This window comes from Haemorhous mexicanus, chromosome 3 (assembly GCF_027477595.1).
Source record: "Haemorhous mexicanus isolate bHaeMex1 chromosome 3, bHaeMex1.pri, whole genome shotgun sequence".
Classification (NCBI taxonomy): Eukaryota; Metazoa; Chordata; class Aves; order Passeriformes; family Fringillidae; genus Haemorhous; species Haemorhous mexicanus.
Window position 1 is genome coordinate 63,666,907 of NC_082343.1, and position 23,254 is coordinate 63,690,160.

At 38.8% G+C, this 23,254-nt stretch overlaps 1 protein-coding gene across 2 annotated transcripts in view; it reads left to right on the top strand.

Annotated features, from left to right (window-relative positions):
* Positions 1-23,254, top strand: part of PTPRK (protein tyrosine phosphatase receptor type K) — a 378,847-nt gene that overhangs the window by 79,193 nt on the left and 276,400 nt on the right. For both annotated transcript variants that reach the window (XM_059842131.1, XM_059842132.1), the window contains exon 2: positions 4,670-4,792. In XM_059842131.1, coding sequence (XP_059698114.1) covers positions 4,670-4,792 — 123 coding nt within the window. The remainder of the gene's footprint in view (positions 1-4,669; positions 4,793-23,254) is intronic.

The window sequence follows — 23,254 nt, forward strand, 5'->3', positions numbered from 1 at the left end:
TTAAGGGGAAAAATTTTCTGTGACACAAAAGTTTTTTTAATATTTGATATTATTTTTCATTACACTGCTTGAATTTGATTGGTGATAAATTAGGTTGAATGTAGTTTGCCCACAGAGGTAATTGGTGAGTGACCCAAAGGTCCTTCAAAATATTTTTCTCTGCCCTGAGGAGGGGATTGATAGAGCAGCTTTGGTGGGCACATGGTGTCGAGCCAGGGTCAAGACCCCACAATAGATAATGTGTAAATTCTTAACTAAATGATCTTTATTAAATCTTCATTAAATTTTGGTTAATTTGGGGGATTTTATGATTAATTTTGAGATTAAATTTAGGTTAATCTTGATGACCTTGTTATTAAGCAGAACTTTAATTTATTTTCTGAGAGTTCCGTGTGGGATATTAATCTTTCTTTTTATAATGAACATTTAAGATTCTTTATCTTTCATGAATGAAAATGGACATGTAGGCAGGAAATTTTTTGAGGCTGGTATGATTTATCGTTTATCTTTCAGAAGGACGTTGAAGGGGAGTGTGTGAGTTCTCGGTCTGTTTAAGCTGAAGTTGATAACCTCGTGCAGCTTATGAGAAAAGATAATGGATACAGTGAATTGTTGTTTTGCTTGATTTCCGTCAAATGTAAATGTTTCCAAATACTTCACAAGCAACTGAACAAATTTGATTGATCCAAAATATAATTAGTAGTTTGACAAAATAATCATAGGCACTTAAAATTTTGTCTTCTCAGTATTCTATTCCAGCTCTTGGTGGGGTGTTTGTTTCTGATGCACTACCCACTTTTTTCTTTTTGTTTGTCTGTGATTGTTGAGGGTGATTGATGGCTGCTGCCACCACTGCAGGTGTGGCAGTTCTTGGCTCTGGTTGATGCTGTCCCATCCAGCTCTTCTGGGCCGTGTCCTGATGGCAGTGTTATTTGAAAGGAGGAGATAGTACTGACTGCCTTGCAGAATCCCAGTCCTCTGGCCCTCATCATGTTGCTGAGGTCAGACTGGTCTGGTGCATTACTCTTGATTGCTGCTGCTGCTGCCAGTTTTTTCGGAAGCATAATACAAATCTAAGGTAAATGTGGATTTAGGTACTGCAAGATCCAAGAATGAAGGTCAGCACTGTGCTTCCAGAGATTGAGCAGAGGTGTACAAATCACTGTGGCAGGATGTGTGTATCAGTAGGTATGGACAAATTCCAGTGGTGGGGTAGTATTGAAAAAAAAAATTTCAGTTATACATCAGCAGTAGCTAAAGGAATGTGGTGGTCATAGGTATTGGGACAGTGGTTGATAGTACTGTTTTATTGAGTTTTGGGGGAAATTATAGATAGTTTAGAAGGAGATTTGACTTGTTGTTTGTAGGATATTAGCAGACTGTTGTCAAAATGTTAGGCAACAAATATGAATGGGTACTTGAGTTCAGATGCTGAACGTCATAGGAAGGTAGTACACGTTCATCAAGCTGACCCACTATCTTCCCTGAGCAATGCTGTTGCATTATTGTGGACAGTGGCCCAGTAGCTGAATTAGTGTACTAATAAGTCCTGATCTACTGTGTATTTTTGTCAGATGTTTGTTGTAATGTTTAAGATTTGATTTAAAATGTAGACAAATGTTTTGAACAAATGGCTGGGAAAAAAACCATCACTGCAGGTTTCAGCCACCCACCACCTCTTCTCCTTGTGTTTTCCACACAGCATGTTGCACTAGGTTTGTCTCTTACTGCCTGGAGTTATCAAAATAGCATGCAGGCAATTGACTATTAAAACAGAGAAGGAGAGGTCTGAATTTGCCCATGTTTTAAGTCTTAAGGAGTAGTCTGCAGGGGGTTTGAAATGCTTGGCCTGTCTTGTGTTGTGCTAGATAAAACACTACAGCATTGGCTGTTTACTTGGCTTGAAATGTTTCGGTATGTTGGCAAGAGGTAAGGTGGCAGTGTGCTCCATGAGAAGAAGCCATTGGTTCAAGCAATTGTTACAGAGTTGATTTTGCAGTGGGTTGATAATCTGTCCTGATAAACTTTGCTTATGGGCATATGATAAATGCACATTTGCTTGTTGTGTGCGTGCAGCCATGATGTGCCCACAAGGAGGTTGGGATTGCTTGCTGTGTATTAACAGGCACGTTGTTATTGCTAATCAGAACTCAGATAACTAAAATTAATAGTGGGTACAAAGACAAGCAATTAAGGACATTCATCTTCCAAATGAGTCTAAAAGATTCATTGGTAGTTTAAATTTATATACTGAGGGCACTCAAACCATTAAAAAGGGTAATGGGTGCCCTGCAGGCATGTGCTTCAAAGCCATATGTCATTTTGGTGCTGGGACAGCAGACTGATAACTTCCCTTTAAGGGAAACTGCTATTCATTTATCAGTAAAATGTTGAAGGAAATGTACATTTTTTTGCTGTAGAGTGATCATAGAATTGTAAGTTAAATCAAAGTGCAAGATTTATGTTCTAAGTCTTTTTGGCTTTATCATAATAGATGTTAATTAGAAAAGTGTCTCACTGGTAACAGAGGGCACTGGAGTTGGGACATTGAAAAGTATAAATATTTCTCTGACACACAAATATTTCTCTCATGTCTTGCAGTCTTTCACAGTGACACTGATGTAGTAACCAGCTTAGTACAGGGAATAAAATGTTGTGGTACTTCTGTTGCTGCTGTTGATGCTCTGCTCATGTTGTCACAGGGAGATGTTTGAGCAAGTGTTGTTAATACAGAGATCCATATGAGATTTTAAGGGTTTATGGTACAAGGATTTAGCACAAATTTTGCTTCGGGGTAGAATTTTCTTTCTGTCCTGGTGTTGTTCATTCCAGCTGAAACATTGGTTAAAAGGTAATTCTGGGACTACCTGGGTGCCCATCTGGGAATGGGTTTTGGTGTAGGATTATCTAAAATTTGGTTTTGTCAGTCATTCAAAATGACAAATACTTTTACAGATTTGTGAGAGCTATTTGAGTTATCCCTAATTGAAGATGCAACATGATCTCTTGGTGTGGGACACAGTGCAGATTTGCTTATGGAATTTAGTAAAAGAAACTTTTTCTTCCCTAGATATGAACTCTGTTTGTGCAAACTCTGTCTGTTATGGCGATATTTGAATATGCTGTATTGGGTTAAATTGGGTGGGTTAAAAACATTTTCATGTTCAATTTGGTGACATGCATGCACATTCTTCCTTTCTTTTTTTCCTGGCCTTTGAGTTCCACAACATGTATATCTTGTACAGAGGGCAGGAATGAGCACAGGCTGTAGCTCTTGATGGTCCTCAATCTCCCCTTTTCCACTTCCAGCCCATTCACCTCCTGAGTGCAGTGTCAGCTGGTGAGACCCTGGAAGGGTGTTAGCTGTTTGTGCTGTAGTGGTGACTCATCATAGGCAACACTGGAATCTATTGTAATGAGGGGTTTTTGTTTGTTCTCAAAGTACTTGTCCCATATTTTGTATTTAAAAACACAGACAACAAAGTAAATACAAATACCCTTGTTACTCCAGAAGTGTCTTAGCAAAAGGAACTTTTGTTGTGATAAGCATTGTTATTTGGATTGATGTTCCTGAGTTAGTGAGGACAGGGAGAAGAGCAGAAATATCTCCCCAACTTTCAAAAATTTTCTGTAGTCTAATTCTTATATAACTTTTCTAGATTAAAAAATACCATCTAAGTAAATATGAATGCACTCTTTTCTCTTTCACTCTCTCCTGCTATTGCCTTTTGTTTTTCAGTAGGAGGAGCAAACTCTAGGGCTATGTGCCATGCATAGAGGTAACAGCTGCTGCAGAATTGTATGCATGACATCTGTATTTTCTTGCATTTATGCTCTCCTTTTTCTTTGACCAGGCTCTTTTGATTCCTTTGTTTCTTCATTCTCAAACCTTGATCTTTTGCTGAGATTGTCATGCTTTCTTCTCTCTTTTCCCAGCCTACTTAGTGGCCTTGCATAAAGAATGGAATAAAAAACTTACTGAATGAGACAAGGCAGACATTACTGTGCTACATGGGAATTCTGTCTTTATTTTCCTCACATCATTTGCATTCCTTCCATTCTTCTTTCTCTGTGTCACTTCTCACAACTTTTGTTGTAAGGTTTTCATATCTGTTGTTTGTATGACCCTGAAAAAATGCCTTGCTATGTTACGCTAGATTGATTTAGTAAATTAAGACTACTCAATTCATTCTGCAGCAATTATTTATTTTCTAAGTAATTTTAATTAATTTTTCTGACTGTTTTGGGCACACTATTTACCCTTGTTGTCAGTGTTTGGACTGCTTTTGCTTTCAGAGTTTTTGGTTTTCATCTTTGATCTTGGTCTATTATTTTCAGTTTCCCCTGTGGTTTGGATAGCATGTTGCTTTTTGTCACACAGACTCTCAGATAGGTTTCACTTGAATTGGTGACTTCAGGCTATGATTTTCTCTGACAGAAGGTGCTCTTGGGGGAAACTGGTTGTGTGGAGTAGTGATGTTTTTACCAAAGAGAGGGAAACACTGATGGGTGAGTTGTTTGCAGGTTTTAGCTTTGTAAATGCAAGCCTGTGAACTGGGTACAAGGCTGCGTGGGCACTGCAGTTGTGTTGAGCCCCAGAGAAACAGCTCTGCTTGACTCTTGCAAGGTCTCTGCTTTTAAATAAACTAATAACAGATTTCTTCTCTAGGAGGATGCACATTCGATGATGGTCCTGGGCCCTGTGACTACCACCAAGACCTTTACGATGATTTCGACTGGGTGCATGTCAGTGCTCAAGAGCCTCACTATTTGCCACCTGAAATGCCTCAAGGTGAGAAACCTCACAGATACCGAAGGATAAATTTCTTTATCAACTCGAAGACTCATTGAATATGACCTCAAGGCCATGGTCTGAGATCCCCACTTTAACTTTGGTGATGGAGATCATATAAAGGAACAAAAATAATAAATATAGCGATCTTGGTAATTGAGAAGCCTTCTTAGACCAAATACCCCTTTAGAGCTGGGGTGAGGCAGAGGGAAGGGAGAAAGGAAGTCATAATTTCCTCTTTATTCCCTGTGGAATTCCTGTTGACTTGAAGTAAAATTCTGTGTTTTATATGACAGCCAGTGTATCAATTCAGTCATTCAGGTAGGCACTAGAAGAAATGGTGAAAAAAGGGATACGTGCAAAAACCCCCTACACCGATTCCTTCTTTCCCTTCCCCCCCCGACCTCTTATCATCTGAAGGTAATCAGAAAAACTTGATTTATGGAAATATTGCTGTTGTTAATTACTATTTAGGACAGGTAATGAATAACTGAAGAGGCACAGCCTACATGACCTTGCCTGCTCACCTTTGATGAACAGCTTAATCGGCGCTTCCCAGACAGCATGATATGCTGAGAGAATGAAAGCATTTGAAATTCAGCTACATTTTCCAATTAATAATACATTAAGTAATTAATCATGCAGAGGAGGAAAAAAGGTCATGGCTATTTTATTTGTATCTAAAAGGTTTTGTGAAGTGAGGGATGTGTGGAGAAGGAGTGAGAAATGTTGCCACACAGAAGTAACCTCACCTCTGCACCACTCCTTCCCCTGCGTTTTGGGCACTGTTGTGAATTATTAATGGTGGTTGATCTATATAATTTTACTTCTTAACTGCAGGGTTCCCCCTGCTTTGGAGTCATTGATACAAGCAGGTGTTACCATGCCCAGTAACTTGCAAAATCGGTTAATTAAGCAAGACCCACACTTAATTTAATGGACTTCTTGGTGCTTCAGTTTTGCATAAGGAAGAATAAATTTAAAAACATCAACATTTGTGATGGTCTTATATTAAAAAAAGTTCAAAACAGTATCTTCCCTAGTAAGGCTGAAATTAGTTACTATTCAGTTTGCATTTTTCAGAATGTATGTGTTTTTTGAAAAAGTTGGAGGTATATTAATTGTGATGGAAACACCATTCTGGGGAAAATTTGGTATTTTTAGACCTTTGGCACACCTTGTACAGGAAGAAAAGCAATTTGAGGAATTGTATTTTGAATGAATCTAAATGACAAGATAGCTTCTTGCTTATTCCAAATAACATACCTGTCATCCTTAGGCAGTTCTCAGAGTTAAATGACACAGTGCTCTCTGGCATGTGATTTCTTTTCAGTTCTGCTATAGACTCATTTTTCTCTGAGCATAGCACATGCATTCTTTCAGAGCAATTTTTTTTGTTTTTTTTTTTTGCATCTGTATGCAAAATTGTGGCTGCTCAAAAAAAGTATATCAGCATAAAGAAATTCTTCAGAGATAGACCAAAAGAGATGCAGAAGAAGCTCTGGTTATTTTTTTTTTCTTCCCTTGGTTAGAGTGCTGGACTTCTTGTATCAAACTTGATGTTTGGTGACTGGCACTAAAACTAAGCCTCTGACACTAAAACTAAGCCTCAAATCTGTTCTGATCTGATGAGCTTCCCCTTAAGAAGTTCAGTGTCTTCAGATTCTGAAGATGCATGCCATACATAGATGTTCAAGTTCATTTGTGTTTTAAACAGGATGATTTTAAATTAAGTCTGAAAAGGTAGCATGGGTCTAGAATGAGTGCCGAATTCTTCTGGTGGATCTGCAGGAAATGGAACAGCAAGAGGTTTGGGCAAAAAGCAGAAGGGAAATAACTGTGTGCAGTCATCTGCTGTGCAGTTTTAACATGGGTGACCCTGATTACTGCTCACGAAGAGGTTACCAAGTAGAATTAGATGTGGTAATTAAAGTATAGGTCAAATACTACTGCAGTTCTCACTATGAAAAATGCTGTGTTGTCTAACCTGTAGAAGAAGCTAGGAATCTCTTAGGGACCATTTTTTCCTGTTCTGTCAGTGACAGCAGAGACGGGAAGGAGTACCCAGAAAAACTAAGCAGCTAAGAAACGGAAGTCCTAGAGTAGGGGCTGTTTTCTTTCCATCTCTTCTTCTCAAGCTCTGTAGTCCTTCAGCTAGGAACAAACCTCTGATCAGCACCTCCTCTACATGGACGCATTTTTGTAGTGCTTTGTAGTGTTGGGGCCCTTGTCTTTTACATCTCTTTGGAATACAATAAAATTGGGCTCCAGGTATAGATTTGTCTCAAGAGGAGCACTGTTTTACCACTGTGGTAACAAGATAATACCCTTACAGTGTGTGTGCAGCTTTCGGGGCTCTAACATCACCACATTCACAAAGAATCATTGCAGTTATAGAGGATTATAATCAGTTTTCAAATGACAATTTTCAGTCTCCAATACCTTCAGAAAGACTTATTTAAAAAAACCCCAAACAACAAAACTCCCCAAAATAAAGCATGGAAGAGAGAATAGGACATGGAAAAAATAGTAAAAGGGGGGAAACTGACAATTGCTAATGTTATGGCAAGTGCTACATTGACAAGTGCCAGTGTTTTACTTTTGTTTCAAGAAGGGTGGTAGTTTAAATCAATGTTGTCCTTTGAGAATGATGATGAATCATGGGAAATTTCAGACCTAATGGCATGTGCTTCAGAGTGCTATGAAAACTTCTCCTAAAGGAAAACATTATACCAGTGGCAATAGTAAATGCTATTGGTAAAGCAAGTGTAATTACCTCTGGTAATTAATGCAACTTCAGATTTTTTTTTAGACTGACTGACATTGTATTTCTCAAGCTATGAGCAGAGGCAAAAACCACTTATCTTCTGTTATGGGAAAAATAAAGGCTGTACATAATGATTATTGCAAAATAAAGTGAACACCTAAAGCAGGGGCTTGAGTACAGATTTAAATACCAACTCGTAAACTGTCCAAACTGCAGTGTACATGATAAAATCTTTGGATTACTTATTAAGACCTGGAAAAACACTTGATTTCCAGTGTAAGCTTTCTGAGATCACATAAAAGTCGCTGTGCTAGATCAAGCTAAAGATCTGCTGATTTTGAGTACAGATATTAGCAGTTGCCTAGGCAAGAAGTTGTGACAAAAAAGTGCTGATTCATGCCCTGACTGCTCTCCTACTTTCCAGCTGTTTGACATTAAGGAATGTTTTCAACTAGAAATAGTCTTTATTTATAATATTCTCAAGGAGTCTATGGTTCTGCCCTGTCAGTCTTGTCTTACTGTGCGTGGGCTCTTTGAAGGCTTCTAGTATCTGCTTTGGGCTAAAGCACAGTGTCAGGTTTTGTTATTGAACATGGGAAAATGCAGCTTTTTTTTTTTTTTTTTGGACTTGCACATGACTTCCTTTTCAAACATGTTGGTCTTATGTACAGGAAATGTGCAAAGCTAGGTACTAATGGTCTCCTCCCACCCATTCACTTTTTCTTAAATACCTTTTAAATAAAACACAGACTTTTCTCTGGACCATCATTCTAGGTCAAATAGTCCAAGACTACTGAGATGTTCCATAAGGGGAAATGGTTCTGCAACTGTACATTTGAACTTTGTGGGAGACAGGGCTGGTAAACAAGTGCTGTATTTTTGTAGACCTGGTGACAAAAAATCAAGTCCAAATATTTACCTTGTGATCTTGGTGCATCTAAAGAAAGACATTTTCTAGATGCTCAAACAAACCCTTTAGAGCATGTATTGTGTTTTCACATGTTATGTTTGTACATTATGCTATACAAGATAGAAATTGGAGAATGCTCTTAAGCAGAAATCCAATTTTGTCTATGGATATTTTCCAGTTATTTTAGGAGATTATTCATTGTGTGTGGATAACTTAATTTTGCGGTAGACAGAGTAAATAATAGTGTTTTCTTATACCACTGGAGATGTGCAAAGGGGGATTTTATCTGTATTAATAAAACATTTGCTAATGGTTTTACCCCTAGATAGAGAAGATAGTTTATTTACCCTGTTTGCTTTGCCTGTTAAAAGCAACATTACTCTGAGGCTATGCAAGGTCAGGGCATGAGAGCTTGTAATGGGCTGTGTGATGGGAGCCACTTAATGAAGGACTGTTTTAATGTAAGGGCTGTTAGCCTTCTGGTTACAGATGCATTTTGAAGAATGTCTAAATTATAGTGGACAATACTGATGTGCTGAGATGGACATCTTATTTCTGATCTCTCAGATGGATAATGTGCCTGGATTGGATGTGCGCTAATTTTTTAAAACTGATTTTATAGAAATCTAAGTAAACTAAATTAACAGCAGTGAGGAAAGTCTTAGTTGCACTTGTCATCTAGCATGACTAAAAAAAACAGATTAAATCTTTAAAGGTGTTTCTTAATATTACAGAGTTTTGCAAATGCCAACTTTGTTACAACGAAGAGTATTGCAGAAATAATTTTTTCACTTTACAGAAATTGTAGATAATCTTTTATGCCTCCCCATTGAAGAATAAAGCTAAATTCACTACCCTGGCAAAAAGGAAAAGAAACAAAACAATTCTGAAAAGTAAAACATTAACACATTCTGGTAATGGCTGGTATTCTGGGGGAAGCCTACACAGCTATTTCAGAAGAGAGCGTGTATATGGTGAAAGGTACTGGAGATGGGAGGAAATGTGTTGACAAACAAACTTAGGTTGTACTTTCATGATAATTTCATTGTTTTGGTTTAAGATAGAATATCTGACTGCTCATCACCACATCTGGTTATACCTAGAGGCATTCTCATGTTTCTGCCTTCTCCTAGTGGTTTTGATATACGTATGGTTGTGTACTTGTGTGGATTGGAAATAAAAAAAAAGAAAGTATGCAGCATGGGTCAGCTAGTTCATTGTGCATCTGTAAAAAGATTTGCTATGCTCATGCAGCTGATGAGGACCACGTTAGCTGGTGGCTTGAGTGGGTACAGGGCTTATGTAAACCTCTAAGGCACCTGAAAGAAATATGAAAATTACATCCTTAGATTTGGGTGAAACCTAAATGTTCCTGTACAAATAATGTTGAGTATTTGTTGTGATCTGAAAGGTCAGTTGTGCTCTGTTTAAGTTCTGCCTTGTACAGAAAGGAAATAACTTTTGTGTCACCTGCGTGACGCAAAATGAATTTCAGCGCAGGACCAATGTAAGCGTTGATGAAATGTGTAACTGAGGGGAGACAAAAGGTCATGAAATTTGTGTTTAATATAGATTTCATATGGATTTAGCTCAGGAAGGAAAGCTGTAATGTAAATGTCATATAGATGAGACTTCTGGCCTTTCACTTCACTTAAACCTGAATTTTTCTCCTGTAAAAATGAATCCGCCAACCCATGAATAAATTTAAATTATGTGGATGTGTAAGGCTATAGTCAGACAAAAGCCAGCTGTGAAGCAGTGTCTAGTGAAAAAAAGTCTATTTCTTGAGGCATGGATAGGATTGAGAGCTCAGCAGCAGAACACTCACCATGTCCTGGGTTACTGAGCTCTGCTGCTCCACACATATTGTGGCAGCTTGCTGTTTTGTGCTACAGAAGGGTGAAATTCAAGCAGGGTCTTTTACTGGATCCTTTAATTTTAATAGATAGGTGAACAAAGTTTACTACTCCAATGAGCAGCTGAGAACTGAATTTTCAGTATTTTGCTGCTCTATGGCTTGCATTGTTGGTGTAAAGTTCAGAGAAACTATGAACAAAGAAATTTGTTGACTAGTTCATAGATTGACAAATGCAATCCAGGAATGTAGTGGTTTTAAAATTTGATAATTGAAAGCTTATCTGGGTCATTACGTTATAAAATAAATGCAAAATCTTGGGTCTGTGTTTGGGGCTGCTAATAAACTCTGATTGTCTTTCTCTCTTTTACATTTCTTTATGTGATAGGATATATATGTTTCATTTAAGGTGGCTTCATTCTTTTTTGAAGTCTTCATATTCTCCTTCACCCCAAAAGCTGACTGATGTTTATTTCCTGTTTAACTTGTCAATGAACTCTGGAGCTGAATTTATTTGAAGTACTTACTTGATCAGAAAAACATTTTTTCCTGCCTTCCTTGTTCAGTAAGGTTTGTGCTTGCTTTTTTGTCTGTTAGTAGCATCTGTAACAGAAAGAAACATACCTTGTTAGTCCAGTGCAATTAATGTCTGCCTAAAGAACACATGTAAACATCCTGATCCTATTTGGCTCATTCAGTACAGGGCACTATCTGTCTATTGACCAGTTCCAAGGATTCCCTGCTCTCAAATACACTTGGCATAAAGTGAACAGTGGAGGGAGACAGGGAAGGATTACACAGTGTATCAGTGCTTTTGTACTTTTAGATAAGACATTTTTTCATCAAAAAATTTAGGCATGAGTTTAGTAAAGGTAGAGTTTTTGTAGTAATAGTAACAACTTTGGCATAGGAGTAACAAATGTGTTGGGTTTTCATTCACTGACACAGATTTCTTGCTGAATTTACACAAAATTACTTCACCTTTAAGGCCAACTGCTATACCTACTTATCTACAATGATTTGGTTGGATTTGCTTTTTCTTTTCCTCTTCTAAGTTATAATACTATTTTGTTCAGCCTTACCCCTTCCATCCAATGTATTGCATGTAATGCAGCCTTCTGAGAAACTGCTCCTTCTTTTTACTTGTTCTTTTTTTTCCTAGTTCAATATTTGAAATATATTAGGATGTTGCTCTGAATCTGGAATACTAAATTAAAATAAGGGGAGAAATCTGTTTGATATAGATAGAGTTTCAAAGTAGTAGGTCAATCTTGGACAAGTCCAACTTTGCCATCCTGCTACCATCAGAGTATTTGTAGCAGTTTTCCTGCTTGTTACACAGCCTTCAGTGGAGTGCTGCAGCTTTCTAGCTTCTGGTATCTGTATCTCAAGGAGTTCAGATGGATGGGATGGGATTGGGCAGCACTGTGAGCAGGGAGAAATGACCAGTTCTGGTCAACTCTTGCCACTCTTGGTCCGAAGCCTGGGCAGTAAGTGGAAGTGTTTCATTGCTTGTATAAAGTCAGCTGCTGCTTTGGTATTTGTGAATTTCAGTAAGAGGCTTTACCTGGAAATGCTATTTTGGTAGCATTGTGAAGGGTGAACGAAAAGCAAAATGATGCTGTGCTGGCTTTTCAGAATTTAAGGGAAAACAGGGTTGAATAACACCTTGGTAGCCTGGAAGGTGCTACAGGTTATTTGAAGCGTTTGGAGGCATTCAGAGTTTGCAAGGCTAGAAGTCCCAAGCACAGCAAGAGTCTTATTTGGTTTCTCACAGCTTACCTTCATGGAGAGGAGCAAGCTAGCTCTGCTTTTGAGTACTGTGTCTGCCTGTACCATTGTCCTACCATCATTTTCACTCTCAGCCTGCTCATGTGTGTGTGTATATATGTATTTATTTTTTTCTCCTGAAGATAGCAGTTACCTCACCTTCTAATTTTCTGGGTGATTTTGGAGTGCAGTGGAGGGACAGACCCAAGTTAAAGTACTGCTGCTTCTCACATGGCTTCATTTAGTTCAGAGCATGGGCAGAGTTTGTGTGCTTCTGCTTACAGAGGAAGGCATAGGGTCAGCGCATCTGGTAACCTTGAACCCTCTGTTTGGCACCCTATGGCTGGAGCCTCTCATAGAAAAGATAAAAAGCAGACAACTAGTGTATGTGAAGATATTTTATGTTTGCATGGCTGCTTCAGTTTGCTGTAAGTGTAGGTGGCATCCTTCCCTGTCTATGTCTGCTCCTATTCTTTAGCTTTAACATTTCTGTAGGTTACCCTGACTGGAAACCTCATTGCTCTCCCAACTCACCTGTGTGCAATTTTTAGCAGTAATATAACCACATCTTGACTTAGAGGAGGTGGAGAAGAAGACAGATTAGAAGTAGGGGAAAAAAGTAAAATACTTTTCTGTTTGGAAGAGGATAAGTAAAAACAGCACCTAGGAACTATTTGGGGAGGAGAGTGAAGGACTTGATGTATGAAAAAGACTGGTGTTCAGACAAGATGGAAAAAAGCCCTATGATAGAATGAGTAATGTTCAATGGTTGTTAATTGAAATTATTACTTCTGAAGCAGTAAACTTCAGAAATAAATGCCATGTATTTCTGTTACTAGGGTGCTGTGGTAACCCTCTGTGCATGGGTACTTCCCTTCCCCGGGCTAAGTTCTGACTTTGGTCACAGTAGATACCGAAGCCTCTTCATGGAAGGGAAGCTGTGAGATACTTTGAATTCACTGCAGAGTAAGAGCATTCCCAGTTTAGTACAGGATCTGTTATACAACTGTAAAGTAATATCTGAATTACCTACAAATCTATAATCTGAGCAATGTCAACCCCAACTATGGAAGAAGTAATGCCTATAAAAACAAACAAAAACCTGGAAGTAAGATGAGATAAAATTCAGTAAGCCAAATAGAAAAAAACCACCAAAAACTAAAACCAGCAAAGGGAAGTGATGCTTTACTTAATGTTTTCCATGTACAGTGTCTGAAATTTTCCTGTCTGCTTAAATATTGATTTCTGAGCTCCAACCCTTTTACTGCTCAGCATGTAATTTATGTTCCCTTGTGTATTGCTGCAGGTCCATGCTGATGCAGCAGTCATTGATGTTTGTTAATAGTGACTACAACTGCAGTATTAATAAAATTATTATTTTACAGAACAGATTTTGAGTCAACAGAGAAGGTTCAAACTTTTCTTAGGTTGTAGTAAGCAAATAAAACAGTTTCTATCAGAAAACTGCAAAATATTTAATTTGTGCATTTCTATCATTACTTGCTATAGATACTTGCTCAGTTTGAGCTAGTTAGTAAGGTTTGTTTAATCTCTTTTTCCCTTTTTTTTCCCCTTCCTTTTTTATTTTCTTCTCTGTCACTCTTCCCCACACCAGAGCCTCTCTGCTGGGATTATTTTTTTCCCTTTCTCACCTTGCTACACAGAAACATCTTGAAAAGGAAAATCTGTTTTATGAGGGTTACTCAAATCTCATTTCTGAGCATGTAGGCTGTGAAGAAGCAATTGCTGAGGTGGTGCTTATTAGGGAAGGAGCAGGTTTGTGTCAGGTACAGGAACAGATTCAGCTGTGTTGCTTTGCTTTGCCTTGCGTGTGATGTTTGTGTTTGTTTCTGAATCTTGTTTAATCATTAGCATGTGTAATGTTGCTTCCACACACAGAGCGACATTCAAAGATGTCTTTTTTATTTTTTGTCTCATCTCCTCCTGGGCTTGAAAGAGTAACCTTATTTAAGTATGTTTTAGAGAAAATTTTAGAATATTACTAAGAAATGAAATCCATTAAGGATATGATCCACTGGAAAAATATTACTTTTAAAATGCAATACATTATTTCATTCTGAAACAGGTTGCTTCTGTCCAAAGAAGGGTGGACTTTTATCAGATTTAAGCTGTAGTTAAAATCAGCAAGCAGGAAAACTTGAATTAGATCATACATTTTAAATTTGTTTGGCATTTTACATACTGTCTATCTTGCAGAGGAAAAAAGCATATTTTCCCCATCCCCTCTACCTCCCCCCCATCACCTCAGCAGACTTGGAAAAACACCTGTCTTCTATCAAAACCCTGTTTCTCTCCAGACCCTTCTAGGCTGGAGAGCTATAATTAAGTACTACTCTGACCTAATAAAAGCTCAAGGATGGGATATTTTTTTTTGTGGTGATTTTGTTTTTTCTTGAAAAAAAGGAAGGATTTGATTCTTATTTGTTACAGAGGAAACAGCTTTTAAAGCTCCCATCTATCCTGCAGTAGAATCACAGCTTCAGGGAAAACAAACAAAAAAACAAACAAAAAAGTGAAACTTAGAGGTACACTTACAATGTCTAGTGGTGGACTGTCCCAAGGTACTCCCATTAACCTTGTGCTCCTGAGGTGGAGAGATGACCCAGCTCTCCACCTGTTCCTGAGTTAGCAAAACTCCCAAACTTCCTTGTGTTCTTCTGTCTTTTTTAAGAACAATTCTGAGGATTTGACAGCTATTTAGTCTGTTTAGGATCAAACTATTTTTAACTTCAAAAACCTAGCCTTGTATAAACATGAACCAGACCCACTGTACTCTTTTAGAGAAAGTCAACAAGCAGTATGAGCTAAGCATCTTTCTCATGCATTTGTGTTTTCTTAACTTATTCCCATGAATGAGGGATCAGTAAGCACATGGCGTACAAAAAGAAGAAACTGTTGTCATTAATTCTTCCTCTTTGGTACATCTGACATCTGCTAACATAGCCTTTACCTTCTGTCAGCTTCTCCATTGTGTGTGCCAGGCTTATGGCTGGCTTTGAAATCTCCTGACTTGTGGACTTTCTTAAAAGAAATAAAGAAAATACGCAGCTGAGTGACATTGGCAATGACATTAGCAAGTATCCCTTGTACTAGCAGTAGAGATGGCTTCGTGTGTCTGCTGGTTACAGTGCATGGGAGCAGGCTGCCTTGGCTCCAGGCTTTGTAGGTGGTCTCTTATCACTTTCCTCCAGACTGGCAGTAAGAGCTCTGCTTTCCAATTAGACTGCAGTTGAAGGTAGATATTAAGCCGGTATAAGTTTCCAATTAGGCTGCAACCTCACAGGTCACAGTGAGCCATCCTAATTCCTTACTGTTGAGTAAAGGGATTATTCTGCTCATCTCTACTCCCTCTCCTCCCTTGCCTTCATGTTTCAGCTAGCTTCCTCAGCTACCTTTACTCGTCAGAGCTCATGGAGAGCTGATACAACTCATTATCCCTGAGAAAATGTTGTTGTTTTTCTGGATTCATCTGGCTTAGTGAATTGACTTGACTCAAGTCTGACAATCATCACAGCCAGCAGCACAAGGGAATGAAGGAGCTGAAAGGATGAGTGGCATAAAAACAAGAGGAGAGGCAGACACAGGGAGTTGTTAGGTCATGTCACCTGTAAGCTGTAAACAGCAGTTTGTGTTTTGAATGTTGTGATGAATATAATCTTAATTTCCACCTTGTCAGCCCCAAGGTTTTCTTTGCATGGTCCTGCGTATGCCTTTGTATTGGATCTTGTCTGGGACCAAGAGTCTGTTCATCCTATGAGTAAGACAATGGATATTCACACTTGTGTGTAAGTGCTCTTTCTAAATGTGGAGAACCATGTAAGCAGCTTCTTTGGAGGATTCAGACAAGTACGTACATTTCAGTATGTTGTTTGCACATTGCTGGAAAACATTCTCCACTGTAATTCATTAAGTGCATAAGGAGACGGAGGAGGTTACCACCAAGTGAGAAGTGTTGGTCACCTGGGAGCAGATGACTGCACGAAAACAACTGCTATATCAAGCAAATGCAGCCTATTCAACAAGGAGGTATTTGTGCAATGGCTTAAAGAAAACGTGGGTAAAAGTGTACAATGAACTTATTACATAAAGTCTGATGACTCCCTCTAGACGAAATAAATTTTGCAACCCAACCAGCTGACCTAGTATGAAAAAAATTCCTTAAAATTACTATGTAAATTTACTTACATTGTATGAAATTCATGTTACTCACAAGGTACACAATTTATTTTGCATATATAATTTATATTTATATAAAATTATGGTCATGTAATATTCATGTGGAATTTATATGAAGATTTTGATTAAGGAGTGTGAAAGAAGCAACGCTGCAAAACAGTGTGCATACCTTATGGGCAGGGATCAGAGAATAAATCAGCACAGGTGATTTTGCTATGAGTGTCTGCTACAGTCTATCAAGAGCAGGAAACAGATGCAGCGCTCTTTATGCAGTTGGTGAGAGCCTCAGAGACTCCAAGTGATGCTGCCTTCACGAACAAGGAAGTGCTGTCTGAGTATGGTTAAGGGTAGCATCAGCTGAAATCATCATGAGCCTTGAGTTTGAGATCCTGAGAAGAGTCCTCAGGGCTAACAGCAGAATTAAAGACTTGAATTTTGAAGAGCAGATTTTGACCTCTTCAGGGACTTGCTTTGCAGGATCCCATTGAGAAGTACCCTGAAGGGCAAAGGGGTTCAAGAGAGCTGGTTGATCAAGGACAGCTTCCTGAAGCACAGGGCACTGTGCCTTGCAGAGAGTTAAAGTGAAGGCACTGTTGCCTTGCAGAGAGTTAGAGGCATGGCAGAATGGCATTATGGATGAACAGAGCCTGTGCACCAAGAGTTCGCAGAGACAGAAGCAGGGAGAGGCCACTTTCAAGGATATGGAGACATTGCCTGCTCATAATAGGGATGGAGTCAGGAAAGCCAGAGCTGATCTGTAATTCAAGCTAGAAAAGGACAACAGGAGTACAACAGGACAGCCTTCCTCTGTAGGTACACTGGCAACAAGAAGGAGGCTAAGGAGAGTGTAGAACTATTGTTTTGTGAGATTGGGGACCTAGGGACAAAGGAAAGAGATGTGCTTGATGCCTTCTTTGCTTCAGTTTTCAGAGATGAGGACTTATCACCAAACCTTTCAGGGTCTTTGGAAGTGAGACTGTACCTGAGGAGATGTGGACAGAGGGATCACTTAATCACTTGGACATTCCTAGTCCGTGGGACCAGTTGGAATGCAGCCAAGGGTAGGCAGATATTGTGAGGCAGCTTTCTCTTATCTTCAAAGTTCATGGCACTTGTGGGAAGCTTTGCACGACTGCGGAAAGACAGTATCACATCAGTTCTTAAAATAGATTAGAAAAAGTACACAGGGAACTACAAATCATTTTTGAAACAGTTTCCAAAGTGATGAAAGGCGAGAAAGGGGTTGGTGGGAGCAGCCAACATGGGTATGAAAAGGACAAATCATACCTGATGAATCCTACTGCTTTCTGTAATGTGAGGTGAACCAGGGTCCCATATCTTGGCTTTAGTAGGCCTGTAACACAGTCTTTCATAGTTTACTTTTCTCTGAACTGGGGATGTATCAACTCTGCAAATAGATGATGAGTGCAAAGTTGGCTGAACTCCCAGATTCAAGGCTGTGATCAGGGGTGCAAAGTCCTGCTGGTGGTCAGTTTAATGTCTTTAGTGCACTGGAGGGCAGGGCTGTGGGGGGATAGAATGTAAGAGAACAGAGATAGCGCTGAAGGCAATCTCACCCCTGAGGAGTTGCAGCTGTAGTATTCACCAAAGATTAGGAACAGGCCTGCCCTTAACAGGCCACAGCTGTGTCCAATAAGGATGAGTGCTGTGAAAGAGTGGGTTAGCTGGATGAGGAGAGAGCTGGAGTTTGTCGGCTGGGCTGTGAAGAAGATGGAGTTGGTGCAGCGGGGAGCTGCCCATGAGAAATCACTGAGAAGGTGTGGAAGATTTGCAATAAGATGACAACAATGGACAGGTTGAAGAAACAGACTGACAGGAACTTCCTGAAGATGAATCATGGGAGGTGGAAGGTCTTGGCCCTGGGGAGGACCAGCAGCCTCATATAGTAGTGCAGGCTGGGGTCAGGTAGCTGAACAATGGCTTTGCAGAACCTGGGAGTCCTGGTGGAGCTTGAACCAGCAGGGAGGGCATCTTTGCAATGAGAACAGCTAAGAGCCTCCTGAAGCTGCTGGAGGCAGTCCTTCCCTCCTGCTCAGCACTGCTGAGACATGTCTGAAGTGATGTTGCCTGGTTTTGGGCTCCCCATGACGAGAAAGACATGAGCATGCTGGAATGAGTCCAGCAAAAGGCTACCAAGCTGATCAGAGACTGGATAACAGGACATTCAAGGAGAGACTAAGAGGTTTATGTATGTTCAGCCTGGAGGAGAGAAGGCTTAGAGGAGACCCTGTTGGTGGTCAAGAAATGCCTCATTGAAAGATATGGGAAAGGTAGAGCCATGTGCTTGTCTCATGGTGGTGGGATGAGGGGCAGTGGATACAAGTCAGAATATGGAAAATTTTGGTGTGTTCTTTTTAATGAGTGGTAAAATCAGAGCAGATGCCCAGAGGAATTATAAGCCTACTATATAGTTTAGTCTGATCTAAATGGCCTCCAGAGGTGCCTTCTGACCTGAACCACTCTATGACTTCATGAAAACAGCTATATGAGCATATTGATGAAGAATTAACATAAATTAGGGACTAGGAAATTAGGGTGATGAAAACTAAATAGGAAAAATAGACTAGTGAATTGAACAAGATGGAAAATGTTGTGAGTTTTTGCCTGCCACAAATTCGTATTAGGCAGCAGTAGTAGGAGCTGAAAGTTCTGCCCAGGAATAGAAACTTCTCAGAAATCCTTTCTAGCAAGAATGTATTTCCTGTGGGTAATAATGTATTTTCTTCTCCCACGGGTAGCTGGGATACAAAATGGCAACTGCTGAAAAAGAAATATATGCTAAATTGGTAGGACGGGGCAATATCCATGCAGGACCTTTTGAACGAAACCCTTGATTTGAGATTTTTTTCAAGTCATTTCAGATGACCTAGGTTTTTTTTCTAAAGACTGTAGGTTATTCCAAGTTCTTGTGCTTTTCTTGTTTCAGTGTGGTGATGAGCTTGTTGTTGTGATGTTGTCATTTTATAAGCTAGCATTTTTTTGAAGGCCAGAAACTATCCAAACTTCTGGTTCTTTTTAAAATAATCTGCTTGGGAAGCAGTTGATATGATATTGACAGTAGAGTAATATCAAGGGATCAATGAGGCTTAAAGGCAGTAGCATAGTTTTTTTATTCACAGAGTAATTTTTGTTTTGGTATCTGTACTCAGCCATTTATGACTAACTCTGTGGGACTGCAGGTTGAAAAGCAATGACTCAAAAGGTCTCAGGAGTGACAGGAGATTTTACAACCCTGTACGGATGTAAATACAGTTGGAGTATAAATTGTTGGTGGGCAGATGTAATTGCATCTGTAGAGAGCATTTGCCCTTGTGATGTTGTCTATTTCAAAGCCAGATGCTGAGAAATGGGAAAAAACAGAGAATGGAGCAGTCAACAATGTGAAGGATTTGGAAAGTGCCTTTTGTTGAGACTGATGATGGAGTCTGTGGAGTCACCCTGGAAAAAATTTCAGCTTTTGTGAGAAGGGCCAGAGTGGCTGCATGAGAAAAAGGTTTAATTGGTAGTGACTATTGTACCCAGCCACCAAAGACACTGTGTCTAGTGACTGCAAGAAGAAGTCATATAAAATCTTCTCTGCCCTATTTTAAGCATTTTTTTTCTTGCTGAGGGACGTTAACATTAAAACAATTTGGGTTATTTAGATTTTTTTGTTGCTTGTTTTGTCACTTTTTAGTTTTCAGTGACTGTAATTGGCCTTCTTCAGATCTTGGTTTTGTAGCTTGTTTATGTATTTATTAGTTTCCACAAGTGAAACTGAAAAAAGAACTATATATTCAGTCTGAAGTGGAGAAGTGATTGCATGGATGTGTGTTATGAAGGTGCAAAATGAGTAATGAGCTGGAATACAAACCCCTGAAGGCAGCTAGGCCTGTCTCTTGGGAAGAATGTAGTTTATTCAGCCAGGAAGTTGCTCAGTGGAAAGATTTATTTACCTACTAATTTTTATTTTTTCAGAGTATGGCAGCATTTTAAAGTTTGTACCATGGATTGCCAAACTTTTCAGATTTGTAAATGGGGAAATTGTGGTGTGGTCAAGAGTTCAGCACCATCTCCCTAGATCAGGATCATCCCTCACCAGCCTAGAGTTCCTCCAGTCTGCTAACCTGTCCCTTTCCCATCTTCTAAAACCAACGAACTTCTCCGCGTTCTTTCCCCACTTCCCTGAGACTGGATCCTTTTGCTCCAAGCCTCTCTCAGGTGTGAGATCTCAGGGGCTGACCCCGCCTGCTCTGTGCACCAGCAAGCAGGTCTGAAGAGTGGAGCTGGGACCTGGTGCCATGGCTGTGGTCACTCTTGAAACCATATGTACCTTGAAAATTAATTCTTCTTTTGCCTCTCTTTCTCCTTGATCCAGTGGATCCATTGATCCATTGCAGATGGGAGAGGTCTCCTCATTGAGGGAACTGCGGTATTTGTATATTGTTACATCTTTTTAATATGACATTCATATATTTAAAGAAGGCTTCAATAAGATTTTCATAAATAAACATCACATACAAAGCTGCCCAAGTACTTTCTGTTTCTTGGTTCTGGAACTTTGTGTGCTATTTAAAGCTCGTTTCAGAGGTAGCAATATTTTACAATTTCAGCATTTTAAAATAGAGAACAAGAGAATGTTTTCTTTGTTATCATGACAGCGGTGGCAGGTATTTAGTGAACAGGCCCTTAAGCCAGGGATTTGAACAGATACCTCAGGCAGGCTTCCTGATGTCAGCTAATTCTTACAAGATAACATGAGAAAATTAGGAATTAATGAATGTTTTAACTTTTTTGTGACTAAATCAGAAATAGTGGTGTCACACATCCAAATACTGCATTCAAGGTATTCTGCCTAGCTTGGGCATCAAGCTCCCTCACCAAGAGGAGGGATCAGTTTTCTCTCAGATCTGTGCTGCTTCCTATCGACTTCTGAGACGGCAACTGGGGAAAAAAAAAATCTTTGCTGCTCTTTTTTGAGTCATGTGATGTTTCTGGATTGCTTGCAGACTTTAGCTGACTTTGCTGCGAGGAGAAACTTTCAAATATATCTGACTTAAATAGATGAACATTTATCTTCCATGTGCTTTGATCGCTTCTCCTAAAACATTTCCTGTTAACAAAGATATTTGCATGTAAATGTTTATCTCTTACATTCCATCTGCTCCATCTCTTTCATCCTTAACTCAAATCCTAATTATGATAGCTTTTATGATTTTTTCCCCAAGGAAACTGTGATATCACTTATATAGGATCTAACATTTCTACAGTAATATTTGAAAAGGTAAATTTGAAATATTGGTTGATTCTTTTCTTCATAAAAGTTTGATCTGTACGGGGAATCAAATTTCGTGGTTAAGAGTTTAAAAGGGGGAATCAGTAAGTATATTTCACCTTTTCTCTAGTTCAATAAAACACTTTTGAGTGAGATGTAACACAATTGATGCTTGTCGTAATGTGTAAGGACTAACTTCAACAGATAAATGTTGTTTATTTACTCTAAATCTCAATGTTATTCAAGTGTGGAGTAGGTTATATTGTTTTTTATTTTATTCAGGTGTCCTGCGTTTAGCTTTTACTTACACAGTTAAATAAAGTAGAAAAAAACTATTTGTTGCAAAAATGATGAAGAAAATAATTAGTATCTTGGACTAAATTACCTTAGGCATGCTGGAATACTGGGGTACTAAAACACACAATACATTTGGAATATTCTAGAAAATTCCTCTTTAATGATTTGTGTAAAAGCTTTTGTAATTTACCTACTCATAGTCCTGTGCTCAGGATACTTCAGCATGTTTGCAGGAGGGATCATTCTAGAACATAGAATGTGTGTTAGTCCAGTTGCAGATGGCCTTTTATGAAAACAACCACCCCTAAGGTGTAAAACAGCTGCTTTGGGGGTGTGGAGAGTGCCACATCCCCATCACCTGTTTGTCTTCCTTCCCTTTGAGACTCAGTGTGACTTGTTAGAAATGTACTGAAATATTTTGTGGGTAGTTGAGCATTACAATTGAGAAAATTGACTTAATGGAAAAAGAACTGTAAGTGTCAGCTGAAAATAAGATCTGTTGTGTCCTTCCATCCCTTCCTCCAAATATAAACTGTTAACTGGAACTAGAGACTCTTTGTCTCATGATTCGCTTCTCTTTTAAATTCTACAATTGTACAGTTACAAAGAAAATCTGCTGTTAAAACAAAATTGAAAGTTGTAGTCAAGGAGGTTTATTGACAAAAGTATAAGATCGTAAGCTAAGGGACTGAATGTTTAAATTATTTGGCAGGTTTCATAAATATTTTATGATTTTGTCTAAATGTTCATATTTTAAAGTAAAGTTTGAGAAATAAAACAAAAGCATGATCAGATCTCTAATGCAAGTATTTTTAAATGTAGACTACTATAACAGTTTCCTCTCAGATAATTTAAAAATATTATGAAATGTTTCATGCGAAATGTAAATGTAATGTTGCTGCTAATTCATCATTTACCACAGCAAAGTCTTTGTTCTGCAATATCATCAGCATATAAGTTCCCTGTAAGATCTAAACCACTACAGATCTTGGAAAAACAAACTTTGATCAAAGATCTGAACTTGAAATACATGTATTAATTCTTCCATTAGACTTGATAGTGAATATTTTTTTGTGTTAAATAAGAAAGTTAATTTTGGTATTTTTAAAAACATACAGTAATTTGCATCCTTCCCTAATGCCTTTGTACTTGATTGAAATTTATAGTGGAAAGAAAAATTACACATAATGATATTTGTCTTTGACCTTACATGTTAATTAGAACTACAGATAGTTACAGCTTTATTTCATTGCCTAAAATGATGAAAACCATTGATTTTGTACTTTGTCATTTCATAGTCATCCCTTCCCCTTTTTGCTCTGACTTATCTCTATCCCTCTCCCACTCTCCTTAAATGCTTTTAGCTACCCTTGCAAAGATAGGCACAAGGT